The sequence below is a fragment of the Rhinoraja longicauda genome, chromosome 5, assembly GCF_053455715.1.
Source record: "Rhinoraja longicauda isolate Sanriku21f chromosome 5, sRhiLon1.1, whole genome shotgun sequence".
In the NCBI taxonomy this organism is placed as follows: domain Eukaryota; kingdom Metazoa; phylum Chordata; class Chondrichthyes; order Rajiformes; family Arhynchobatidae; genus Rhinoraja; species Rhinoraja longicauda.
The window spans coordinates 6,968,220-6,990,996 of record NC_135957.1 but is presented as its reverse complement, the minus strand read 5'-3'; the positions used below and the strand labels follow the sequence as shown (position 1 = coordinate 6,990,996).

At 49.9% G+C, this 22,777-nt stretch overlaps 1 protein-coding gene across 1 annotated transcript in view; it reads left to right on the top strand.

Annotated features, from left to right (window-relative positions):
- sde2 (SDE2 telomere maintenance homolog (S. pombe)) overlaps nucleotides 1–22,777 on the top strand; it is a 70,275-nt gene that overhangs the window by 16,022 nt on the left and 31,476 nt on the right. Inside the window, exons 2-6 of the mRNA XM_078398845.1 lie at nucleotides 5,075–5,195; nucleotides 8,601–8,712; nucleotides 9,399–9,568; nucleotides 14,505–14,613; nucleotides 17,127–17,937. Coding sequence (XP_078254971.1) covers nucleotides 5,075–5,195; nucleotides 8,601–8,712; nucleotides 9,399–9,568; nucleotides 14,505–14,613; nucleotides 17,127–17,937 — 1,323 coding nt within the window. The remainder of the gene's footprint in view (nucleotides 1–5,074; nucleotides 5,196–8,600; nucleotides 8,713–9,398; nucleotides 9,569–14,504; nucleotides 14,614–17,126; nucleotides 17,938–22,777) is intronic.

Genomic DNA, 22,777 nt, shown 5'->3' with positions numbered 1-22,777 from the left:
CATGGGCTGGTACACAGGGGCTGGGGCACTGGGACAGGGGCTGGTACACAGGGGCTGGGGCACTGGGACATGGGCTGGTAAACAGGGGCTGGGGCACTGGGACAGGGGCTGGTACACAGGGGCTGGGGCACTGGGACAGGGGCTGGTACACAGGGGCTGGGGCACTGGGACATGGGCTGGTACACAGGGGCTGGGGCACTGGGACAGGGGCTGGTACACAGGGGCTGGGGCACTGGGACAGGGGCTGGTACACAGGGGCTGGGGCACTGGGACAGGGGCTGGTACACAGGGGCTGGGGCACTGGGACAGGGGCTGGTACACGGGGGCTGGGGCACTGGGACAGGGGCTGGTACACAGGGGCTGGGGCACTGGGACAGGGGCTGGTACACAGGGGCTGGGGCACTGGGACAGGGGCGCTGGTACACAAGGGCTGGGGCACTGGGACAGGGGCTGGGGCACTGGGACAGGGAGGGGCTGGTACACAGGGGCTGGGGCACTGGGACATGGACACACGGGCTGGGGCACTGGGACGGGCGCTGGTACACAGGGGCTGGGGCACTGGGACAGGGGCTGGGGCACTGGGACAGAGGCTGGTACACAGGGGCTGGGGCACTGGGACATGGACACAGGGGCTGGGGCACTGGGACAGGGGCTGGTACACAGGGGCTGGGGCACTGGGACATGGACACAGGGGCTGGGGCACTGGGACATGGGCTGGACACTGGGACGGGGGTTGGGGCACTGGGACAGGGTCTGTGGCACTGGGACAGGCTGGGAAACTGGGACACAGGGGCTAGGGCACTAAAACACGGGCTGGACACTGGGACACTAGGGCTGGGACAGTGGGATGGGCTGGGGTACTGGGACAGGGGCTGGGACACAGCAGGTCTGGGGCACTGGGACACAGCAGGGGCTGGGGCACTGGGACAGCAGGGGCTCGGGCACTGGGATGGGCTGGGGCACTGGGGTTGGGGCACTGGAACACAGGCTGGTCACTGGGACACGGGCTAGGGCACTGGGACAGGGGCTGAGACATTGGGGTTGGGGCACTGGAACACAGGCTAGGGGACGGCCTGGCACTGGGACACGGGCTGGGGCACTGGGACAAGGGCTGGGGTACTGGGACACTCGGGCTGGGGCACTGGGACAGGGGCTGGGACACTCAGGCTGGGGTACTGGGACAAGGGCTGGGGCACTGGGACACTCGGGCTGGGGTACTGGGACAGGGGCTGAGGCACTGGGACGGGGGCTGAGGCATTGGGATGGGGGCTGGGACACTGGGGAGCCGGGGCACTGGCGGCTGGGACTCGGACTGTTCACTCTGCCATCAATAAGCTGGCAAGAATACACAGAACATAAATACAGATGGAGTTTAACACTGAGAAATGTGAGGTGCTGCATTTTGGGAAGTCTAACCAGGGCAGGACCAAAGATACTAGAGGAACAAGATAGACCACTCGACCCTAAAAACCGTAGTACGTCACGGTGCCATTTTAGAGGCAGAAACTTGCAGAAACATTTAAAAAGAAAAATAACAAAAATCTGTGAATTGATAGATGAGATATATTCTGCATTTTAATGGTATAATCACTCATACTATTCCCCCACAACACTGATTACACTGCGAGAGGCAGAGCGAACGGCGGGTTTTGCTTACTAAAATGGCTCCTTTGCGTACTACACTTCAGTATAGGCGATTTCAACGGAGTGGTCCATCTTGTTCCTCTAGTATCTTTGGGCAGTGAATGGTAGGGCTCAGGGAAGTGTTGTAGAGCAGCCACATATTCCTTCTCTCCAGAGATGTTGCTGGACCTGTTGAGTTACTCCAACATTTTGTCCATCAAGGAGATCGAGGAGTTCAGGTCCAAAGTGCCTTGAAGGTGGAGTCACAGGTGATTCGGGTGGTCAAAAAGGCGTTTGGCATGTTGGGCATCATCAGTCAGAGTACGTGAGTATAGAAGTTGGGGGGGGGGGGGGGGGTGGTCATGTTGTAGTTATGTAAGACGTTGGTGAGGCCGTGTTTAGAGTATCATCTTCAGGTTTGAGCACCATGTTGTAGGAAATATGTCAATTTGGAAAGGGTGAAGGGAAGATTTACGAGAATGTTGCCAGGACTAGCTATCCCTGAGCTATTGAGTAGGCTAGGACTTTATTCCTCGGAGTGCAGGAGGATGAGGGGTGATCTTGTAGAGATGTACAAAATCATGGGAGGAATAGATCTGGTAAATGCACGGAGTCTCTTCCCCAGAGCAGGGTAATGTACCTTGGAAGTCACCTCTCCTCCAATGTCAACCTTGCTGACGAGATCCAACATCGTCTTAAGTGTGCTGGAACAGCTTTTGGACGTCTTCGAACGAGAGTCTTTCATAATCGTGACATCCGAACAGATACCGACATGTTGGTGTACAAAGCAGTGGTGATCCCAACGCTCCTGCATGCATCAAAAATCTGGAGAACATACTGACGCCATCTGGAAACACTTGAAAAGTTCCATCAACGATGTCTTCGAAGCAGCTTAAATATCAGCTGGGAAGACAGAAGAACCAACGTCAGCGTGCTGGATGAAGCAAAAACATCAAGCATTCGTCATCAAGAACCAACTAAGATGGAGCGGTCATGTTGTTCGGATGGAAGACGAGCGTCTACCAAAGCAAGCCTTCTACTCCCAGCTTAAAGAAGGCAAACGTAAAAGAGGCGGACAAAAGAAGAGATTCAAAGACGCCTTAAAAGCCAGCGTGAAGAAATGTGGAATGGACATGGACAATTGGGAAGCCAATGCCAAGGACAGGAAACTCTGGCCAACCGTCATCCAAAAAGGAACAGCGACCTTCAAAGCCAGAAGATGTGCAGAATTAGAAGAAAAGAGAAATAAACAAGCAGCAACAACCAAAGCCCGATCTGACATCTGGAATTACCTGCCCTGAATGCCAAAGAACTTTCAAAGCTAGCATTGGACTCATAAGCCACCTGAGAGTTCATAAAAACAACGGAACGTAGACCAGAACCCTCGACCTCGAGGGATAGCCACGACCGACGAATCAAGAACCAGGGGACGTATTATTCCCTTTATCCTGTATCTGTACACTGTGGACAGTTTGATTGGAATCGTGTATTGTCTATCAGCTGACTGGCTAGCACGCAACAAAAGTTTTTCACTGTACCTCGCTCGGTACACGTGACAAGAAACTAAATGACTGTCGTATGTTGAAAGGCTGGAGCGATTGGGCTTGTATACACTGGAATTTAAAAGGATGAGGGGGGATCTTATTGAAACATATAAGATAATTAGGGGATTGGACACATTAGAGGCAGGAAACATGTTCCCAATGTTGGGGGAGTCCAGAACAAGGGGCCACAGTTTAAGAATAAGGGGTAGGCCATTTAGAACGGAGATGAGGAAGAACTTTTTCAGTCAGAGGATGGTGAAGATGTGGAATTCTCTGCCTCAGAAGGCAGTAGAGGCCAGTTCGTTGGATGCTTTCAAGAGAGAGCTGGATAGAGCTCTTAAGGATAGCGGAGTGAGGGGGTATGGGGAGAAGGCAGGAACGGGGTACTGATTGAGAGTGATCAGCCATGATCGCATTGAATGGCGGTGCTGGCTCGAAGGGCTGAATGGCCTACTCCTGCACCTATTGTCTATTGTCTATTGTCTAAACTAAATATAAGGTGAGAGGGGAAGGATTTAATAGAAACGAGGGGCAACCTTTTCACACAGAGGGTCGTGGGTGTATGGAATGAGCTGCAAGGAGGTAGTTAAGGCAGGTACTATAACAATATTTAAAAGGCAATAGCTGGCCAACGTGGTCTTGGTGGGCTGAAGGGCCTGTTTACACGCTGTATTTCTAAGGTCTAAGGATGATTCCTGACCTGCTGAGTTATTCCAGTGCTTTGTGTCTTTGCTTGTAAACCGGCATCTACAGAAATCTTCTAACCCACCACTCTATCTCCAGGTCCCTCAGGTCGGCCGACTTGGGGCTACTCACTATCCCGCGGTCTAGGCTTAAGCTCAGGGGTGACCGCGCTTTTGCGGTTGCAGCTCCTAGACTGTGGAACAGCATCCCTCTCCCCATCGGAACTGCCCCCTCCATCGACTCCTTTAAGTCCAGGCTCAAAACCTATTTCTACTCCCTAGCGTTTGAGGCCCTCTAAGGGGGCGCTGTGAACTGTTTATGTATGTGCTGTTATGTTTGTGTGCCATTGTATGTTCGTTCTTAGTACCTGAACTGATGTACAGCACTTTGGTCAACGTGGGTTGTTTTTAAATGTGCTATACAAATAAAATTGACTTGACTTGACTACAGTTCTTTGTTTCTACTTCAATAAAAATCTCATTATACACAGCTACAATCACACTAAAGTAGTATAGTTTAGAGATAGAGCCCGGAAATAGGCCCTTCGGCCCATTGAGTCCATGCCGACCAGCGATCCCTGCACACTAACTATCCCACACACCAGGACAATTTACAATTTTTACCAAAGCCAATTAACCTACAAACCTGTACATCTTTGGAGTGTGGGAGGGAACTGGAGCACCCGGAGAAAACCCAGACAGGTCACAGGGAGAACATACGAACTCCGTACAGGCAGCACCCGTAGTCAGGATCAAACCTAGCGCTGTGAGGCAACAACTCTACCGCTGCGCCACCATTGCACCCTAAGTACAAGTGAACAAGAATAGTAGATTACACTGAGGCAGTACACGAGTTGCCACCTTTCCGGCACCATCTTGTACCCTTCAAGTCCAGTGCTTCTTGCACCTCCCTTCAGCACTTGCACACTCCCTTGGTGGGTTTGGTGGCCTCTGTAGTAAATGTGAATATAGGTTCATAAGGCTTAGGAACATAATTAGGCCATTCAGCCCATTGTCTGTTCCGCCATTCTCCTGCCATCTCCCCACAACCCCTGACACCCGTCCTGATCTGGAACCTATCAGTCTCCACCTTTGACGGCCTCCACAGCCGACTGTGGCAATGAATTCACCACCCTCTGACTAAAGAATTATATGTGTACCATTTGAACCAGATATTTGAATTCATTAAACTGTATTAATTCCAACTTCTTTCTTTGACCGCAGGGTTTTTTCCCCGCTGCCGATGTGTACCTTAAATGTAACGGGAGACTGGTTGGCGAGGAGGAAGAGTTACGCGATGGAGCCGTGTACAGCGTGGAGCCGAGACTGGTTGGAGGGAAGGGAGGTAGGATTTGCACGATTCCATGCCTGCTCTCAATAGTGTCACGGATAGAAACATAGAAACTAGGTGCAGGAGTAGGCCATTCGGCCCTTCGAGCCTGCACCGCCATTCAATATGATCATGGCTGATCATCCAGCTCAGTAGCCTGTACCTGCCTTCTCTCCATACCCCTGATCCCTTTAGCAAAAAGGGCCACATCTAACTCCCTCTTAAATATAGCCAATGAACTGGCCTCAACTACCTTCTGTGGCAGAGAATTCCACAGACTCACCACTCTTCAAAAGGAAGAAATGTTTCTGTGAAGAAATGTTTTCTCATCTCGGTCCTAAAAGACTTCCCCCTTATCCTTAAGCTGTGACCCCTGGTTCTGGACTCCCCCAACATCGGGAACAATCTTCCCGCATCTAGCCTCTCCAACCCCTTAAGAATTTTATATGTTTCTATAAGATCCCCCCTCAGTCTTCTAAATTCCAACGAGTACAAGCCCAGTCTATCCAGTCTTTCCTCATATGAAAGTCATATGAAAGTCATATGAAAGTCATATGAAAGGATACATTAGGTCATACTCATTTGGTTGTCCTTGTGAGTTCGGAGAGAGGTTGACCCCCCTAGAAATGATTGCGTAGGCAGCGCGGTGCAGTAGGTATACCCTCGTGACCCTCGGTAGAGCTGCTGCCACACTGCACCAGAGACCCCGGTTCGATCCTGACCTCGGGTGCTGCCTATGTGGAGTTTGCTCGCTCTCCCCGTGACCGTGTGGGTTTCCTCAGGGAACTCCCAATTTCCTCCCACCTCCCAAAGACGTGCGGGTTTGTAGGTGAATTTGCCTCTTTAAATTGCCCCTGGTGTGTAGGGAGTGGATGAGAGAGTTGGATGGCATAGAACTAGTGTGAATGGGTGATCGATGGGTGGTGTGGGCTGAAGGTCCTGTTTCCATTCTGTATTACTGAACTAAATTAAACTACATGCACCTGACGCGGCCTCTGTTACATAAAAAGAGAGAGATAAAGAGAGAAATGCCAAACAAAATGCCCCATCAAAGCTAGTCCCATTGACCTGAGTTTGGCCCATATATATCTCTCAGCCTTTGTCTATCCATGTATGACTTTTGAATTTGAGGAAAGTTAATGCAGGTCCTTCCCGGGTTACAACAAGGTTCTGTTGCTGAGTACTGCACATAACATGAACAATTTGTAAGTCGGGGATCTTACTGCCTGACAATATATTTAAATGAAGGCAAAGGCCATCCAAGTGCAACATGTAGTTGAACCGGGACATTAACTCAACCCTTTCTGCCAGAGTTCCCACATGACAGAAGTTCATAAGGTCATGCCATTGGAGCAGAATTAGGCCATTCGGCCCATCAAGTTCACTCTGCCATTCAATCCTGGCTGATCCCTCTCTCCTACCCATTCTCCTGCCTTCGCCCCAAAACCCCTGACACCTGTACTAAATCAAGAGTCTGTCTCTGCCTTAAATATATCCATTGACGGCCTCCTGTGGCAAAGACTTCCACAGATTCACCACTCTCTGACTAAAGAAATTCCTCCTCAACTCCTTCCTAAAGGAACGTCCTTTAATTCTGAGGCTGTGACCTCTAGTCCGAGACTCTCCCACTAGTGGAAACATCCTCGCCACTTTCACTCTATCTAAGCCTTTCACTATTCGGTAATTTTCAATGAGGTTCCCCCTCATCCTTCTAAACCCCAGTGCCATCAAACACTCAGTCGGCAAACTGATAAAGTGTTTTGTTAAAGACATTTAAGATACTTGGACTAAACATTTATAGGAAAGGTTTAGAAGGATATGGGCCAAACACGGGCAAATGGCACCAGCTTACATGGGTCAGCTCGTTCAGCATCGGCAAGTTGGGACGAAGGACTTATTTCCATGCTGTGCGATTCCTAAGAAGGTGGTGATCTGGAACGTTCTGCTTGAAAGCCAGGTAGAAGCAGAGATGCTTATCACATTTAAAAGGTTTCTGGAAGATCACTGTGCAGTTCTGGTCACCCCATTACAGGATCGATGTGCAGAGGAGGTTTACCAGAATGATGCCTGAATTAGGGGGTTATTAGCTACAGGGAGAGGTTGGACAGACTTGGTTTGTTTTCTGTGGAACGCTAGCAGCTGCGGGGAGACCTGCTCATAAGATACAGGAGCAGAATAAGGCCATTCGGCTCAACACGTCTGCTCCACAATCATGGCTGATCTATTTTTCCCCTCTCAACCCCATTTTCCGGCCTTCTCCCTATAAACTGGCAAGTTGATGGAAGTATTTAACATTATGAGAGGCGTAGATAGGGTAGACAGTCAGAACCTTTTTCCCCAAGGTGGAAATGTCAAACACTAGAAGGCACAGCTTTGAGGTGAGGGGCAAAGTTTAAAGGAGATGCGCGGGAAAAGTTTTATTTAGATATTTTTTAGATTTTTTTTAGATTTAGAGTTACAGCGTGGAAGCAGGCCCTTCGGCCCACCGGGTCCGCACCGACCAGCGATCCCCGCACATTAACACTGTCCTACACACACGAGGGACAATTTTTACATTTGCCCAGCCAATTAACCTACAAACCTGCACATCTTTGAAGTGTGGGAGGAAACCGAAGATCTCGGAGAAAACCCACGCAGGTCACGGGGAGAACGTACAAACTCCGTACAGACGGCGCCCGTAGTCAGGATCGAACCTGAGTCTCCGGCGCTGCATTCGCTGTAAGGCAGCAACTCTAACGCTGCGCCACCGTGCCGCTCCGTTTACACAGTGGGTGGTGGGTGGCTTCTATGCGTTGCCAGAGGTGGTCACACGAGTAGACACAAAATGCTGGAGGGACTCAGCGGGTCGGGCAGCATCTCTGGAGAGAAGGAATGGATGGCGTTTTGGGTCGAGACCCTTCTTCAGACTGATGGGCCAGAGGTGGTGGTGGAGGCGGATTCGAGAGTGGTGTTTAAGAGGCTTATGGACAGGCACATGGACGTGCAGGGAATGGGGGGGGATGTGGATCGCGTGCAGGCAGAGGAGATTAGTTTAACTTGGTGTCGTGTTCGGCTCGGAAGCAGGGCTGAAGGTCCTGGTCCTGTACAGGTGCTCCTCAACTTACGATGAGGTTACGTTCCGAGAAACCCATTGGAAACCGAAAATATCGTAAGCCGCAATGCGTTTAATACGCGTGATCACGTGACCGGATGCGAGCTGCGGGTCGCTGCCGTTTGCACCATCGCAAAGTTGAAACATCGTAGGTCGACGCATCGTAAGCTGAGGAGCACCTGTACTGTAAATGGACACACAGTGCTGGAGTAACTCAGTGGGACCGGCAGCATCTCTGGATAGAAGCAATGGGCGACATTTGGGGTCTCGACCCTTCTTCAGACTCGTCCTGCTCTGTGTTGTAAAATGTTCTGTCTGTCTGTCGTCAGGCTTTGGGTCGATGCTTCGCGCGCTCGGTGCGCAGATAGAGAAGACCACCAACCGGGAGGCTTGCCGAGACCTGAGCGGAAGGAGGTTGCGGGATGTAAACCACGAGAAGGCGTAAGTCTTTCCCTTCAGAGCGTTCTCCTCGCACTCACAAGCAATGTTTCTCTTGAGATCTTTAGGTTAGTTCAGTTTAGTTTAGAGATACAGCGTGGAAACAGGCCCTTCGGCCCACCGGGTCCGCGCCGACCAGCGATCCCCGCACATTAACACTATCCGACACCCACTAGGGACAATGTTTACATTTATACCAAGTCAATCAACCTACAAACCTCTACGCTTTTGGAGTGTGGGAGGAAACCGAAGATCTCGGAGAAAACCCACGCAGGTCACGGGGAGAAGGGCAAAGTTTAAGGGGTGGTGGGTGCCTGGAACGCGCTGCCAGGGGTGGTGATGGAGGCAGATACGATAGTGGTGTTGAAGAGGTCTTTGGACAGAAACATGGATGTGCAGAGAACAAATAGTTGGTCTTGGCATTGTGTTCGGCACAGACGCCATGGGCCAAGGGGCCTGTTCCTGTGCTGGGCTGTTCTGCGTTCTATGCCTGTGTGGAGGCCAAGTCAGTGAATATTTTTAAGGCAGTGATAGACACGGGTTTCAAGGGTCATGGGGGGGAAGGCAGGAAAATGGGATTAGGAGGCAGAGATCAGCCATGATTGAAGGGCGGGGTGGACTCGATGGGCCGAATGGCCTAATTCTACTCCGAGAGCTTGTGAACGGCCGGCCTCTTTGCTTCTGTGTAGGATGGCGGAGTGGATAAAGAAGCAGGCGGAGCGGGAGACGGACAGGGAGCAGCGGAGACTGGAGAGGCTGCAGCGCAGGCTGGTCGAGCCCAAGCACTACTTCACCGACCCACAGTACGAGCAGCAGCTGAGCGAGATGTCGGAACGGCTGGAGGACTCCGTGCTGAAAGGTACCCTGAAAGCAAACCCCCCACCCCCCCCCCCCCCCCCCCCCCCCCCGGCCTCAGCAACATCCCCCACCACCCCCCTTGCAGGGCCTCAGCTTCCCCCTGTGCTCAGACGGTTCTGCATGGTAGGCTGCTCAAATAAATAGATGCAGCATGCAAACAGGCCCCGCGGCCCACTGGGTCTACACCGACCATCGACCACCCGTTCATATGTGGTCATAAGATCACAATACAATACAATACAATCTATCTTTATTGTCATTGTACAGGGGTACAACGAGATTGGGAATGCGCCTCCCATACGATGCAATAAATCAATTAGCTAGTCAGTCTTAATTTAAACAACCCAATGAAACAAATTAGAAACAGTTTTAAAACAGAATAAAGTGCAAGTAGATCTGTGCCGGTTCACTTTGCGATGTGACCATCCGGCTCAGCAGGATCGGTTCATAGCAGCTATGACCCTGGGGATGAAGCTGTTCCTGAGTCTGGAGGTGCGGGCGTAGAAGGTCTTGTATCGTCTGCCCGATGGTAGAAGTTCGAACAGACTATTGCAGGGGTGTGAGGAGTCTTTGTGCATGCTGGTGGCTTTTCTGAGGCATCGTGTGTTGTAGATGCCCTCCAAGGCTGGTAGCTGTGTTCCGATGGTCCTCTGAGCTCTATGGACTACCCGCTGAAGAGCTTTCCTCTCTGCCTCCGTGCAGCTGAGATACCACACAGGGATGCCATGTGTTAGGATGCTCTCTATGGTGCAGCGGTAGAAGGTCGTCAGCAGCTCTGCCATTCAATCATGGCTGATCTATCTATCCCTCCTCACCCCACTCTCCTGCCTTCTCCCCACAACCCCTGACACCCGTACTAATCAAGAATCTATCTATCTCTGCCTTAAATATATCCACTGACTTGCCCTCCATAGCTGTCTGTGGCAAAGAATGCCACTGTTCACACTAAATATGTTGTCCCACTTCCTCATCCACTCCCAACGCACACTAGGGGGCAGTGTACAGAGGGACAATTCACCTGCAAACCTGCACGTCTTTGGGATGAGGCAGGAAACCGGATCACCCGGAGGCAACCAGCACGCGGCCAGGGAGAGCGTGCAAACTACCCACAGACAGCACCCGAGGTCAGGGTGGAACCCGGGGCTCTGGCATCTGAGGCCCGCTGTGTGTCTGCACGGTTCGATCGCATGGGATATAGGCAGAGCGAGATTTAGATTTAGAGATACAGCGCGGAAACAGGCCCTTAGGCCCACCGGGTCCGCGCCCGCACATTAACACTATCCTACACACCCTAGGGACAATGTTTACATTTGCCCAGCCAATTAACCTACAAACCTGTACGTCTTTGGAGTGTGGGAGGAAACCGAGGATCTCGGAGAAAACCCACGCAGGTCACGGGGAGAACGTACAAACTCCGTACAGACGGCGCCCGTAGTCAGGATCAAACCCGAGTCTCCGGGGCTGCATTCGCTGTATAGCAGCAACTCTACCGCTGCGCCACCGTGCCGAGTTGCATAAACACAGAATTAGCTTCATGGATGGAAGCAGAGGGTGGTGGTGGAAGGTTGATTTTCGGACTAGAGTCCTTTCTGCGGTTTTATATCATCGATTTGGATGAGAATGTACAAGTTGTGATTAGTAAGTTTACAGGTGACACTGAAGTAGGTGGTACCATAGGCAATGAAGATGGTTATTGGTGCAGGATCTTGATCAAGTGGGCAGAGGGATGATTAATGGAATTTAAGGGTTATGGTTCTTTATTGTCGTGTATGCGCTGCACGGTGAAACTCTTGAATTGAATACATTTTGAACAAATTGGATTGAATTGAATGAATTTTACTAGCCAAGTATGTGCACATACAAGGAATGTGCCTTGGTGCTTTGCTCGCAGGTAGCAACACGACATACAGTGAACAATTAAGAATAAAACATAATTTAAACATGTGAAGAATGAAATAAAATACCAGAGCAAAAGGAGGCTACAGATGTTTGGTTGTTGAGTAGAGCTACTGCTCGTGGAAAAAAGCTGGTTTTATGTCTGGCTGTGGCAGCTTTGACAGTCCGGAGTCGCCTTCCAGAGGGAAGTGCTTCAAAGTGTTTGTGGCCAGGGTGAGAGATGATCTTGCCCGCTCGCTTCCTGGCCCTTGCGGTGTACAGTTCGCCGATGGGGAGGGGGGGGAAGGTTGCAGCCAACATCCTTCTCGGCTGATCGAACGATGCGCTGCAGCCTCCGGATGTCGTGCTTGGTGGCTGAGCCAAACCAGACCACGATGGAGATCATCAACTCTTGCACCTGTCGCCTAATTTTGGCACCTTTTACAAAAGAAAAAGTCCAAAGTCTGGTTGACATGCTGGATTCACTGGAGCGCCCCCGATCCAGGTAGGCCCCAGGCAGCTGCAGCAGGGCCTCCTCCATAGACGATGCAGAGACTTGTGAGGTGTCGCACTTTGAGAAGTCAAACCAGGACAGGACTCTCACAGTGAATGACAGGGCCCTGGGAAGTGTTGTGGAGCAAAGGGATCTCGGAGTACGGACACAAAGTCCCCTGAGAGCAGCCTTGCCACTAGATGATAAAATGTGGATGGAAAACAAGACTTTGTACATTGGCCTTCGCCAGTCAGGGTATTGAGTGTACAAGTTGTGTTCAGTTGTGGTCACCCTGCTACAGGAACGGTGCCATCAAGCTGGAAAGAACTGCAGCGAAGATTTAGGAGGATTTTGTAGGAAAGAATTGCAGATGCTGGTTTAAACCGGTAGAGTAACGCAGCATCTCTAGAGAGAAGGAGTGGGTGACGTTTCAGGTCGAGACCCGTCTTCAGATTTAGGAGGATTTTGCCAGGAGTTCAGTGCCTGAGCTACAGGGGGAAGTTTTGCAGGCTCAGACTTAATTCCTCGGGAGTGCAGGAGGATGAGGGGGCGATCTTATGGAGGTGTATAAAATCATGACTGGAATTCGATGAATGCACAGAATAGGGGCATAAAGAACCAGAGGATGTAGGTTTGTGAGAGGGTAAAGGTTTAATAGGAGCCTGAAGGACAAAATGCTCACACACAGGGTGGTAGGTGTATGGAACGAGCTGCCAGTGGAGATCGTCGAGGCAGGTACAATAATAAGATTTAAACATCCGCGACCTGCCGACTTCAACATCGAGGAGCTCGCAGTCTCGGGTGGAACCGATGTCGGGAAGCTCCAAACGACACAGAAGGTTTCCACTAACCCCGACCTGGGTCCGATCGCTCGGCGCGGGGGAGCTGAGATTCACGCCCGATGCCGGAGCTTGATCGCCCTGCAGGCAAACACCGCAGGCTACCGGAGTAAGATCGTCCCGTCGACGGAAGGCTCGAGGCCCCCCGACCGCGCGAGAACAAAGAAGGGAAGAGACTGAGCTTTTTTTCGTCTTCCATCACAGTGAGGAATGTGGAGGAGTCACTGTGGTGGATGTTCATGTTAAAATGTATTTTGTGCGTTCTGTTGCTTTTTATTGGTCTGACTGTGGCAAATGAAATTCCTCGTATGTTGCAAAGCACACGTGGCTATTAAAGTATGATTATGTTTTGGACAGGTACATGGATAGGCAGAGTTTAGAGGGATATAGGCCAAACGTGGACAAATGGTGCTAGATGAGATGGGGCATCTTGGTCGGTATGGGTGAGTTGGGCTACTTCCATTCTACCTGAGTATGGCTACCCACTTCCCACTGGCCCATTTGAACACATTTGTCTTTAATATAGGCAATTTCTTGTTTATATAAATATATTGCCATCAACATAGGCAATTTCTCCTCTTCCCCAGCTAGCTTCTCCTGCGGAGTTCCACAAGGCCCCATTCTCTTCTCTCTATACATGCTCCCCCTCGGCCAAATCATTCAAAGGCACGGCATTTCTTTCCACTGCTATGCGGACGACAACCGGTCAGATTTAATCAGCCTCATGCACTGCCTTGAGGACATAAAATGTTGGATGGCACAGAACTTGACAACTAAACGAGAGCAAGTCTGAGGCCATCCTATTCGGCCCCCCTGACTCCATCAAAATGACAACAGGCAGCCTTGGAAGCCTAGCCTCCCTAGTCAAACCGCATGTCAAAAACCTTGGCGTGATATTTGATTCTGCATTAAAGTTTGACAAGCAAGTCAACGCTGTGGTAAAAACCAGCTTCGTACCATAGCTAAAATCAAACCATTCCTCCAATTTGATGACATTGAAAAAATCATTCACGCATTCATTTCCTCCTGCCTAGACTACTGCAACTCCCTATACACTGGGATCAGCCAATCATCCCTGTCCCGCCTGCAATTGGTCCAAAACGCCGCAGCGAGACTCCTGTCGGGTACCCGTAAAAGGGACCACATCACCCCGATTCTGGCCTCTCTCCACTGGGTCCCAGTATAGTACAGAATCAACTTCAAGCTCCTCCTATTCACATACAAAGCCCTAAACGGGCTTGCCCCCCCATATCAAAAATCTTCTAACCCACCACTCTATCTCCAGGTCCCTCAGGTCGGCCGACTTGGGGCTACTCACTATCCCGCGGTCTAGGCTTAAGCTCAGGGGTGCAGCGGTTGCAGCTCCTAGACTGGAACAGCATCCCTCTCCCCATCAGAACTGCCCCCTCCATCGACTCCTTTAAGTCCAGGCTCAAAACCTATTTCTACTCCCTAGCGTTTGAGGCCCTCTGAGGGGGCGCTGTGAAGTGTTTATGTATGTGCTGTTATGTTTGTGTGCCATTGTATGTTCGTTCTTAGTACCTGAACTGATGTACAGCACTTTGGTCAACGTGGGTAGTTTTTAAATGTGCTGTACAAATAAAATTGACTTGACTTGACTTTAATGCAAGAAGTTGCTCTTTTCGTCCTGCACCACCACCAAAAGGATATCCATGGCATGTCACACCAGCCTGCCTGCAGCATTTTAAAAATTATTCATTTCTCTTAAGGTTTGCAAGCAACATCGAGCGACGTAGTAGCTGCGGACGGTGGAGCGAGAAAACGTGCCTGCCCAGGCCCAAGCAAGGCAGCCGCAGAAGGGAAGAGAAGATGTCTCTGGTAAAGAAAAACTCACTGTCGGCTTGGACCCGCCTCTTTGTACTCTTGTGGGTTGCTGCCATCACTCCCAAGCTGGAAAGGGCACAGAGATTTACGAGGATGTTGCCGGGACTAGAGGGTCTGAGCTGTAGGGAGAGGTTGAGTAGGCTGGGACTCTATTCCTTGGAGTGCAGGAGGATGAGGGGGTGATCTTATTGAGTTGTATAAAATCAGGAGAGGAACAGATGCACAGAGCCTCTTGCCCAGAGTAGGTGAATCGAGGACCAGAGGACATAGGTTTAAATTGAAGGAGAAAAGATTTAATAGGAATCTGAGGGGTATCTTTTTCACGAGAGGGGTGGTGGGTGTATGGAACAAGCTGCCAGAGGAAGTAGTTGAGGCAGGGACTATCCCACCGTTTAAGAAACAGTTAGATGGGTACATGGAGATTAACAGGTTCTTGATTTTGTTAGGATGTCAAAGGTTATGGAAGAAGGTAGGGAAATGGGGTTGAGAGAGAAAGATAGATCAGTCTTAATTGACGTGCTGAATGGCCTAACTCTGCTCCCATGTCTTACAGTCTTAATGTTGGTTGATGATAGATGTTGAGGCACCGCTCCGGAAACGGAGGAGACAAGCATCAGTTTTAGGCAGACAGCATCAAGGAAATCCCTCCGCATGTATAAGAAGTGTGGGACTACACTGACGAAGGCAATGAGGAGGAGTGAAAGAGGACATGTCATGCGCCAGGCAGGCAGGGTGAAGGAGAAACCTTTACAGTTCTGCAGATACATGAATAGAAAAGGAGTGGCTCGGGAAAGAAGAGGTCCACCTAATGATCAGCATGGTTGAAGGTTTTAAAGTTTAAATGTATTATTGTCATGTGGACTGAGGTGCAGTGAAAAGTTCTGTTCTGCATGTTATCCAAACTGATCAGATAATGCCTTGCATAAATACAATCGAGCCAAACCCAAGTACAACAGACAATAGGTGCAGGAGGAGGCCATTCGGCCCTTCGAGCCAGCACCGCCATTCAAGGCGATCATGGCTGATCATTCTCAATCAGTATCCCGTTCCTACCTTCTCCCCATCAGTCTGAAGAAGGGTCTCGACCCGAAACGTCACCCATTCCTTTATCCTGAGATGCTGCCTGACCTGCTGAGTTACTCCAGCATTTTGTGAATAAATACCTTCGATTTGTACCAGCATCTGCAGTTATTTTCTTATTCTCCCCATACCCCCTGACTCCGCTATCCTTAAGAGCTCTATCTCGCTCTCTCTTGAATGCATTCAGAGAATTGGCCTCCACTGCCTTCTGAGGCAGAGAATTCCACAGATTCACAACTCTCTGACTGAAAAAGTTTTTCCTCGTCTCTGTTCTAAATGGCCTGCCCCTTATTCTTAAACTGTGGCCCCTTGTTCTGGAATCCCCCAAAATTGGGAACATGTTTCCTGCCTCTAACGTGTCCACCCCCTTAATAATCTTATACGTTTCGATAAGATCTCCTCTCATCCTTCTAAATTCCAGTATATACAAGCCCAGTCGATAGACAGGTAGTGCAAAGGGGAAGATACAAAGTGCAGAATATAGTTCTCAGCATTGTAGCGCACCAGTTCCAGAGACAAGGATGTCTTTTGTGTAGAACAACCAAATGGAGGAGATATTAAATTAATATTTCTCATCCATTTTTAGTGAGGAAAAGATTGCGTGAGCAGAGGTATTGAGGCATACGGGTTGTGGTGGCATAGGTTGCATATGAATTACCAAGGAGGAGGTATTGGTGTGCATTAAGGTGGATAAACCCCCAGGGCTTGGCCAAGGGCACCTTCGGAACATGGGAAGCTGCCGGGGGAATTGTGGGGGGGCTTGTGGAGATATTAGCATCATCGTTAGCCACAGGGGAAGACTGGAGGATGGGGAACGTGGTGCCCGTATTGAAGAACGACAGCAAGGCACGGTGGTGCCGCGGTAGAGTTGCTGCCTTACAGCGCTTGCATCCCGACTACGAGTGCTGTCTGTGCGGAGTTTGTACGTTCTCCCCGTGACCTGTGTTGGTTTTCTCCGAGATCTTTGGTTTACTCCCACGCTCCAAAGACGTGCAGGTTTGTAGGTTAATTGGCTGGGCAAATGTAAAAAATTGTCCCTAGTGTGTGTCGGGTAGCGTTAGTGTGCGGGGATCGCTGGGCGGCACGGACCCGGTGGGACAGTTTCTGCGCTGTATCTCTAAACTAAACTAAACTAAACTAAAAATAGGACAATCCAGGGAACTCCAGGTGCCTGGTGTCAGCAGTGGGAAGATTGTTGGAGGGGATTCTGAGGGGCAGAATAAGCATGGATTGTTTAGGGAGAAAAAAATCTGGGTCTCTTGAAGAAGTCGCCAAGGGGATTGATGAGGGAAGGGCAGGAGATATTGTCCATCTGATCAAAGACCTCATTGCATCCTGGTGTATGTGACAATAAACTTCTGAATCCAAAAGAATAAAGCTGGAGAACTAAAGAATAAAGTGTCATTGGTGTTGTTTTTGTTTTCCAGGATGGGTGTGGAGGGTTTGGATGAAGCTGGGAGCTCTGATGAGGAGTGTAGGGCAGGGAGCAGCTCCTCCGACCTTCCATCCCGTTCCGACAGTTCTGAAGAGGAGGTCGTCGTTGAGGAGGCGGGAGACTGTGCTGCCGGGCCCAGCCCTGGCACCAGCGTATCCGACAGCAGCTCTGGCCCCAGCCTGCCCAAACCCAGTGCTCATCACAGCACGTCTGACCACAGCATTCCCCAGCCCATCGCTGACCCCGACATTCCCGAGCCCATCGCTGTCTCTGGTGTTCCAGAGCTCAGTGATGATCCCGCCATTCTCAAGTCCATCGCTGACCCCAGCATTCCCGAGCCCGTCGCTGACCCCAGCATTCCCGAGCCTGTCACTGACCCCAGCGTTCCCGAGCCCGTCACTGACCCCAGCTTTCCCGAGCCCATCGCTGACCCTGGTGTTCCAGAGCTCAGTGATGATCCCGCCGCTCTCAAGTCCATCGCTGACCCCGGCGTTCCCGAGCCCAGCGCTGATCCCGGTGTTCCAGAGCTCAACGCTGATCCCTGCGTTCCAGAGCCCGGCGCTGATCCCACCATTCCAGACCCTGGCGCTGATCCCGCCATTCATGAGCCCGGTGCTGACCCCGCCATTCCTGAACCACTCCTGGCCCAGCCAAGTGAAGCCGGTGACGAAGTGGAGGCGAAGGGTTTGGTCTGGCAAGGAAGTGAACCTCCTGCAGCAGGGGAGATCCCTGGAGGAAGTCCTAAAGAAAGGACGGAGTGGACGGCAGATGGAGCAAGCGACCAGGACACACCAATGACTACCGTGAGTACTCGAGGGACCAGAGTCTAGAGTGACATTGTCACAGTGGCTCCTCGTGGCTTGAGTCGGGGTTCTCTTGTACCAGAAATGGAACGATGAAATACTTACTTTCAACAAAAGACTCAAAGAGCTGGAGAAACTCAGCAGGCCAGGTAGCATCTCTGGAGACCATGATTCAGTCACGTGTCAGGTTGGGACCCTTCTTCAGGCTGATTATGGTGGGGGGTGCTATCTGGAACAGAGGTGGGGGTGGCAGGATTGGATTCTTACTCGCTGCAGCTTTACCAGCCCATTAATGCAATAACATCCAGTTAAATATCAGTAATATAAGAACGGAGATGAGGAAGAACTTTTCTTAGAACGGAGATGAGGAAGAACTTCTTCAGTCAGAGGGTGGTGAAGGTGTGGAATTCTCTGCCTCAGAAGGCAGTGGAGGCCAGTTCGTTGGATGCTTTCAAGAGAGAGCTGGATAGAGCTCTTAAGGATAGCGGAGTGAGGGGGTATGGGGAGAAGGCAGGAACGGGGTACTGATTGATAGTGATCAGCCATGATCGCATTGAATGGCGGTGCTGGCTCGAAGGGCTGAATGGCCTACTCCTGCACCTATTGTCTATTGTCTATTGAAGCTGAGCATAATTGTGACCATCCAGTGTTCACAGTAACCCCAATGACACTGTCCACAGTAGGTCAGAGTAAGCCAGCTTGTCCAGTTATTCAAAATGTCATGTGTAGGAAGGAACTGCAGATGCTGGTTTACACCGAAGATAGACACAAAATGCTGGGGTAACTCAGCGGGTCAGGCAGCATCTCTGGAGAAAAGGAATAGGTGACATTTTGGGTCCAAACCCTTCATCAGACCCATCATCGGATTCAAAATGTCATGCCTGATTTATCCCTGGCCTGACTTTCCTTGATCTTTCAAAACTTTATATCTACCTCTGCAATAAACACATCTTGTGATCCAGCCTCCCCAACCCACTGTGCCAGAAAATCTCAGAGGTTCACCTTTCTCAGAAGAAATTCCTTGCTGGGCCCTTCTTTTGAAACTAGCCTTTGGTTTGAGATTCTTTCACCTATTGAAAACATTCAACATCCACTCTGTCGTTGCCACCTTATGGTTGACTGAAAGACGCAGCATGGAAACAGGCCCTTTGGCACACCGAGTCCACGCCAACCATCGATCATCCGTTCACACAAGCTCTCTGTTATCCCACTTTTTCATCCGCTCGCTACACACTAGGAGGCAATTTACAGAGGTCAATTAACCTACAAACCCGCACGTCTTTGGGATTTGGGTGTAAACCACACAGACACCACCTAAGGTCAGGATTGAACCCGGGTCTCTGGCGCTGTGAGGCAGCGGCTCTACCCGCTGTATGCCCTTGTATGTTTTAATAAGATTTTACTATCGCAACGTTGAAGAAACATTTAGACAGGAACATGGAGAGGATAGGTTTAGAGGGATATGGGCCTAATGCAGGCAGGTGGGACTAGTGTAGATGGGACATGTTGGTCGGTGTGGGCACGTTGGGCCGAAGGGCTTGTTTCCACGCTGTAAGACTCTCTGACTCTAAGATCATATTCCAAATTGAGGCCCCTCGTTCTCAGACAAGAGGAGTAGTCTTCCTGTGCTAACTTGTTAGAGTTCTGTATATTTCAATTAAATCACCTCAATCTTTTATACAATAGTTTTTTTTCTCCCAGGGAGTCAAACCAGGACAGGACTTTCACGGTGAACTGAAGGGCCCTGGGGAGTGTTGTAGATCACAGTAGCACAAGTACATAGTCCCCTGAGAGTAGCCTCAGCTACACTCTGGGGACTATGTACTTGTGCTACTGTGTTCTGCAACACTCCCCAGGGCCCTTCAGTTCACCGTGAAAGTCCTGTCCTGGTAGGTGGATGTGGTGGTAAAGTTGGCTTCTGTCACATTGGCCTTCGTTAGTAAAGGCAAGGCGTACAGACGTTGGGACAATTGCTGGAGACATTAGTGAGGCTGCACTTGGAGCGTAGTTCTGTTTACATCACCCAGATTTAGGAACGATGCCGTTGTTGGAGAGAGCATAGAAACTACGACGATGTTGCCAGGACTTGAGACGGGTATAACGAGAAGGGCGAATTTTAACGCAAATGCATGGGGCAAGATTTTTACACGAGGGTGGTGGATGCCTGGAAGGGATTGCAAAGGGTCAGATTATAATATAATGCAGAACAGTACAACACAGGAACAGGTCCATCGGCCCACAATGCACCTGCCGAACTTGATGCCAAGATAAACTGATCTCTGCCTACACGTGATCCACATCCCTCCATTCCCTGCATATCCGTGTGCCCATCCAAAAGCCTTTTAAATGTCACTATCACATTCACCACCACCCCTGGACAGGCATGGATTAAGCGCAGGTATATAAGAAATGGCCTTGGCATCATGTTCGGCATGGTCATTGTGGGCCGAAGGGCCTGTTCTTATGTTGTACCGTTTTATGTTCGATATAAAACATTGGCGTTGCTGTTAGCTTGTCTGTGGTGCTGATGTATATCAACCACAACACAGCCACAATGCATTTTAGCAATGGAATCCCATACCACTTGTATCTTCGGAACTGAATAAGCAAGTTTATATTTCATGAGGGGAAAATCCATGTTGGAGAGATTAGAGTAAACACTGCAAGTACACATCTTATGTGGATTGCGATACTCGTTTGGCTTCTCAGAAGGATTTGTGAGGCAACGCTGACAGTTTTACTGTTGGAGCAGGATTACTCGACAGATTCTTGGGAACAAAATGAGGTTAAGGGATTGAAGGAAATTGGGGTTGCTCTTTCGGTAGCTTTAATTTTTTTTAGCTTTATAAATTTTTTAATAGTTTTTTTGCTTTGCTGTGGGTTTTTTGCTTTAGATTTTTGCTTTAGGTTTTTTTGCTTTAGGTTCTTTTGCTTTAGGTTTTTTTGCTTTAGGTTCCTTTGCTTTAGGTTTTTTGCTTTAGTTTTTTTTTGCTTTAGGGTCTTCTGCTTTAGGATTTTTTGCTTTCGGTTTTTTTGGCTTTCATTTGTTTTAGCTTTGGCTTTTCTTTTCTTGTCACATGTACGTAGATAAGGTGAAGCGCTTGTTCTGCATGCTATCCAGTCAATTCATACTAGACTTGACCACAATAGATCCTCTCTGGAACTCTCCTGGATGTGAATGCAAAGAACATCTCTCAGAATCCTGTCGATTCTGCAAGGGTTTCTGTGGCCTGGAGGGGAGCGAATGTGACCCAATTAAGCAGCAGGGAGAAACCAGGGACCCATCAATCTGTTAGTGTGGTTTTAGTTTTAGAAACACAGCATGGAAAAGGGCTCTTGGGCCCACTGAGTCCACGCTGATCATCGATCACCCCTTCACACTGCTTCTATGTGGTCCCACTTTGGTTGATGATGGTTGGACCTGACACATTGTCTTCAGGGTCTCCTGTCCTGAGGCTGTGATGACTGACCTCCATTAATCACAACTCTCCCATGGTATGCGGTGTCACTCCATTCCCTCGATGCCCACTGACTTCAGCTTGACCTGGGCTGAAAGGTGCAGCGTGGAAACAGGCCCTGCGGCCCACCGAGTCCACGCTGACCATCGATCACTTGTTCACCCCAGTACTACTCTGGCATTTCTGTGTCCACTCCCGAGACACTAGGGCCAATTAACCTAACTTACAAGTCTTTGGGATGTGGGAGGAAACTAGCACCGGGAGGGAACACACGCGGTTACAGGGGGAACGTGCAAACTCCACACAGGTAGCACTGAGATCAAGATGGAACCCAGGTGTCTGGCGCAGTGAGGCAGAGGCTCTACCTGCTGTGTCACTCTGCTGCCCAGCACATAATGATAGTAAGTTAGGCTACAACCCCCAAAACGTTTTTTATCTGATTAGAATGGGTGTTGACATTCATGAGAGGATTCAAATGCTGCAGTAAAGGTGCCTTTTTGCTTCACGAGACAATATTTGGACTATTGCGGTCTCCCCGCTGAAAAATAGGAGTGCGTTGGAAGTTTCACGAGTCCTGTGAAACCAGCTACAAAGAGAGATTGAGTAGGTAAGGTCTGTATTTTCTCGAGGTGAACAAAATGAATTCCGGATTTGAGAGCAAGGGACCCAAAGGACATTAGTGAAGAATAAGGGCTTGGCCTTTCTGGGCTTCCTAATTTTGTCTACCCCTTTTGCAAAGGGTGTTTTACCTCATCAGCTGTCATGTGAGTGGGCGGATGCATGGCAGATGCAGTTTAATGTGGATAAGTGTGAAGTTATCCACTTTGGTGGTAAGAATAGGAAGGCAGAGTATTATCTGAATGGTGTCAAGTTAGGAAAAGGGGACGTACAACGAGATCTGGGTGTCCTAGTGCATCAGTCACTGAAAGGAAGCATGCAGGTACAGCAGGCAGTGAAGAAAGCCAATGGAATGTTGGCCTTCATAACAAGAGGAGTTGAGTATAGGAGCAAAGAGGTCCTTCTGCAGTTGTACAGGGCCCTAGTGAGACCGCACCTGGAGTACTATGTGCAGTTTTGGTCTCCAAATTTGAGGAAGGATATTCTTGCTATTGAGGGAGTGCAGCGTAGGTTCACTAGGTTACTTCCCGGACTGTCGTATGTTGCAAGACTGGAGCGACTAGGCTTGTATACACTGGAATTTAGAAGGATGAGAGGAGATCTTATCGAAACGTATAAGATTATTAAAGGGTTGGACACGTTAGAGGCAGGAAACATGTTCCCAATGTTGGGGGAGTCCAGAACAAGGGGCCACAGTTTAAGAATAAGGGGTAGGTCATTTAGAACTGAGATGAGGAAAAACTTTTTCAGTCAGAGAGTTGTGA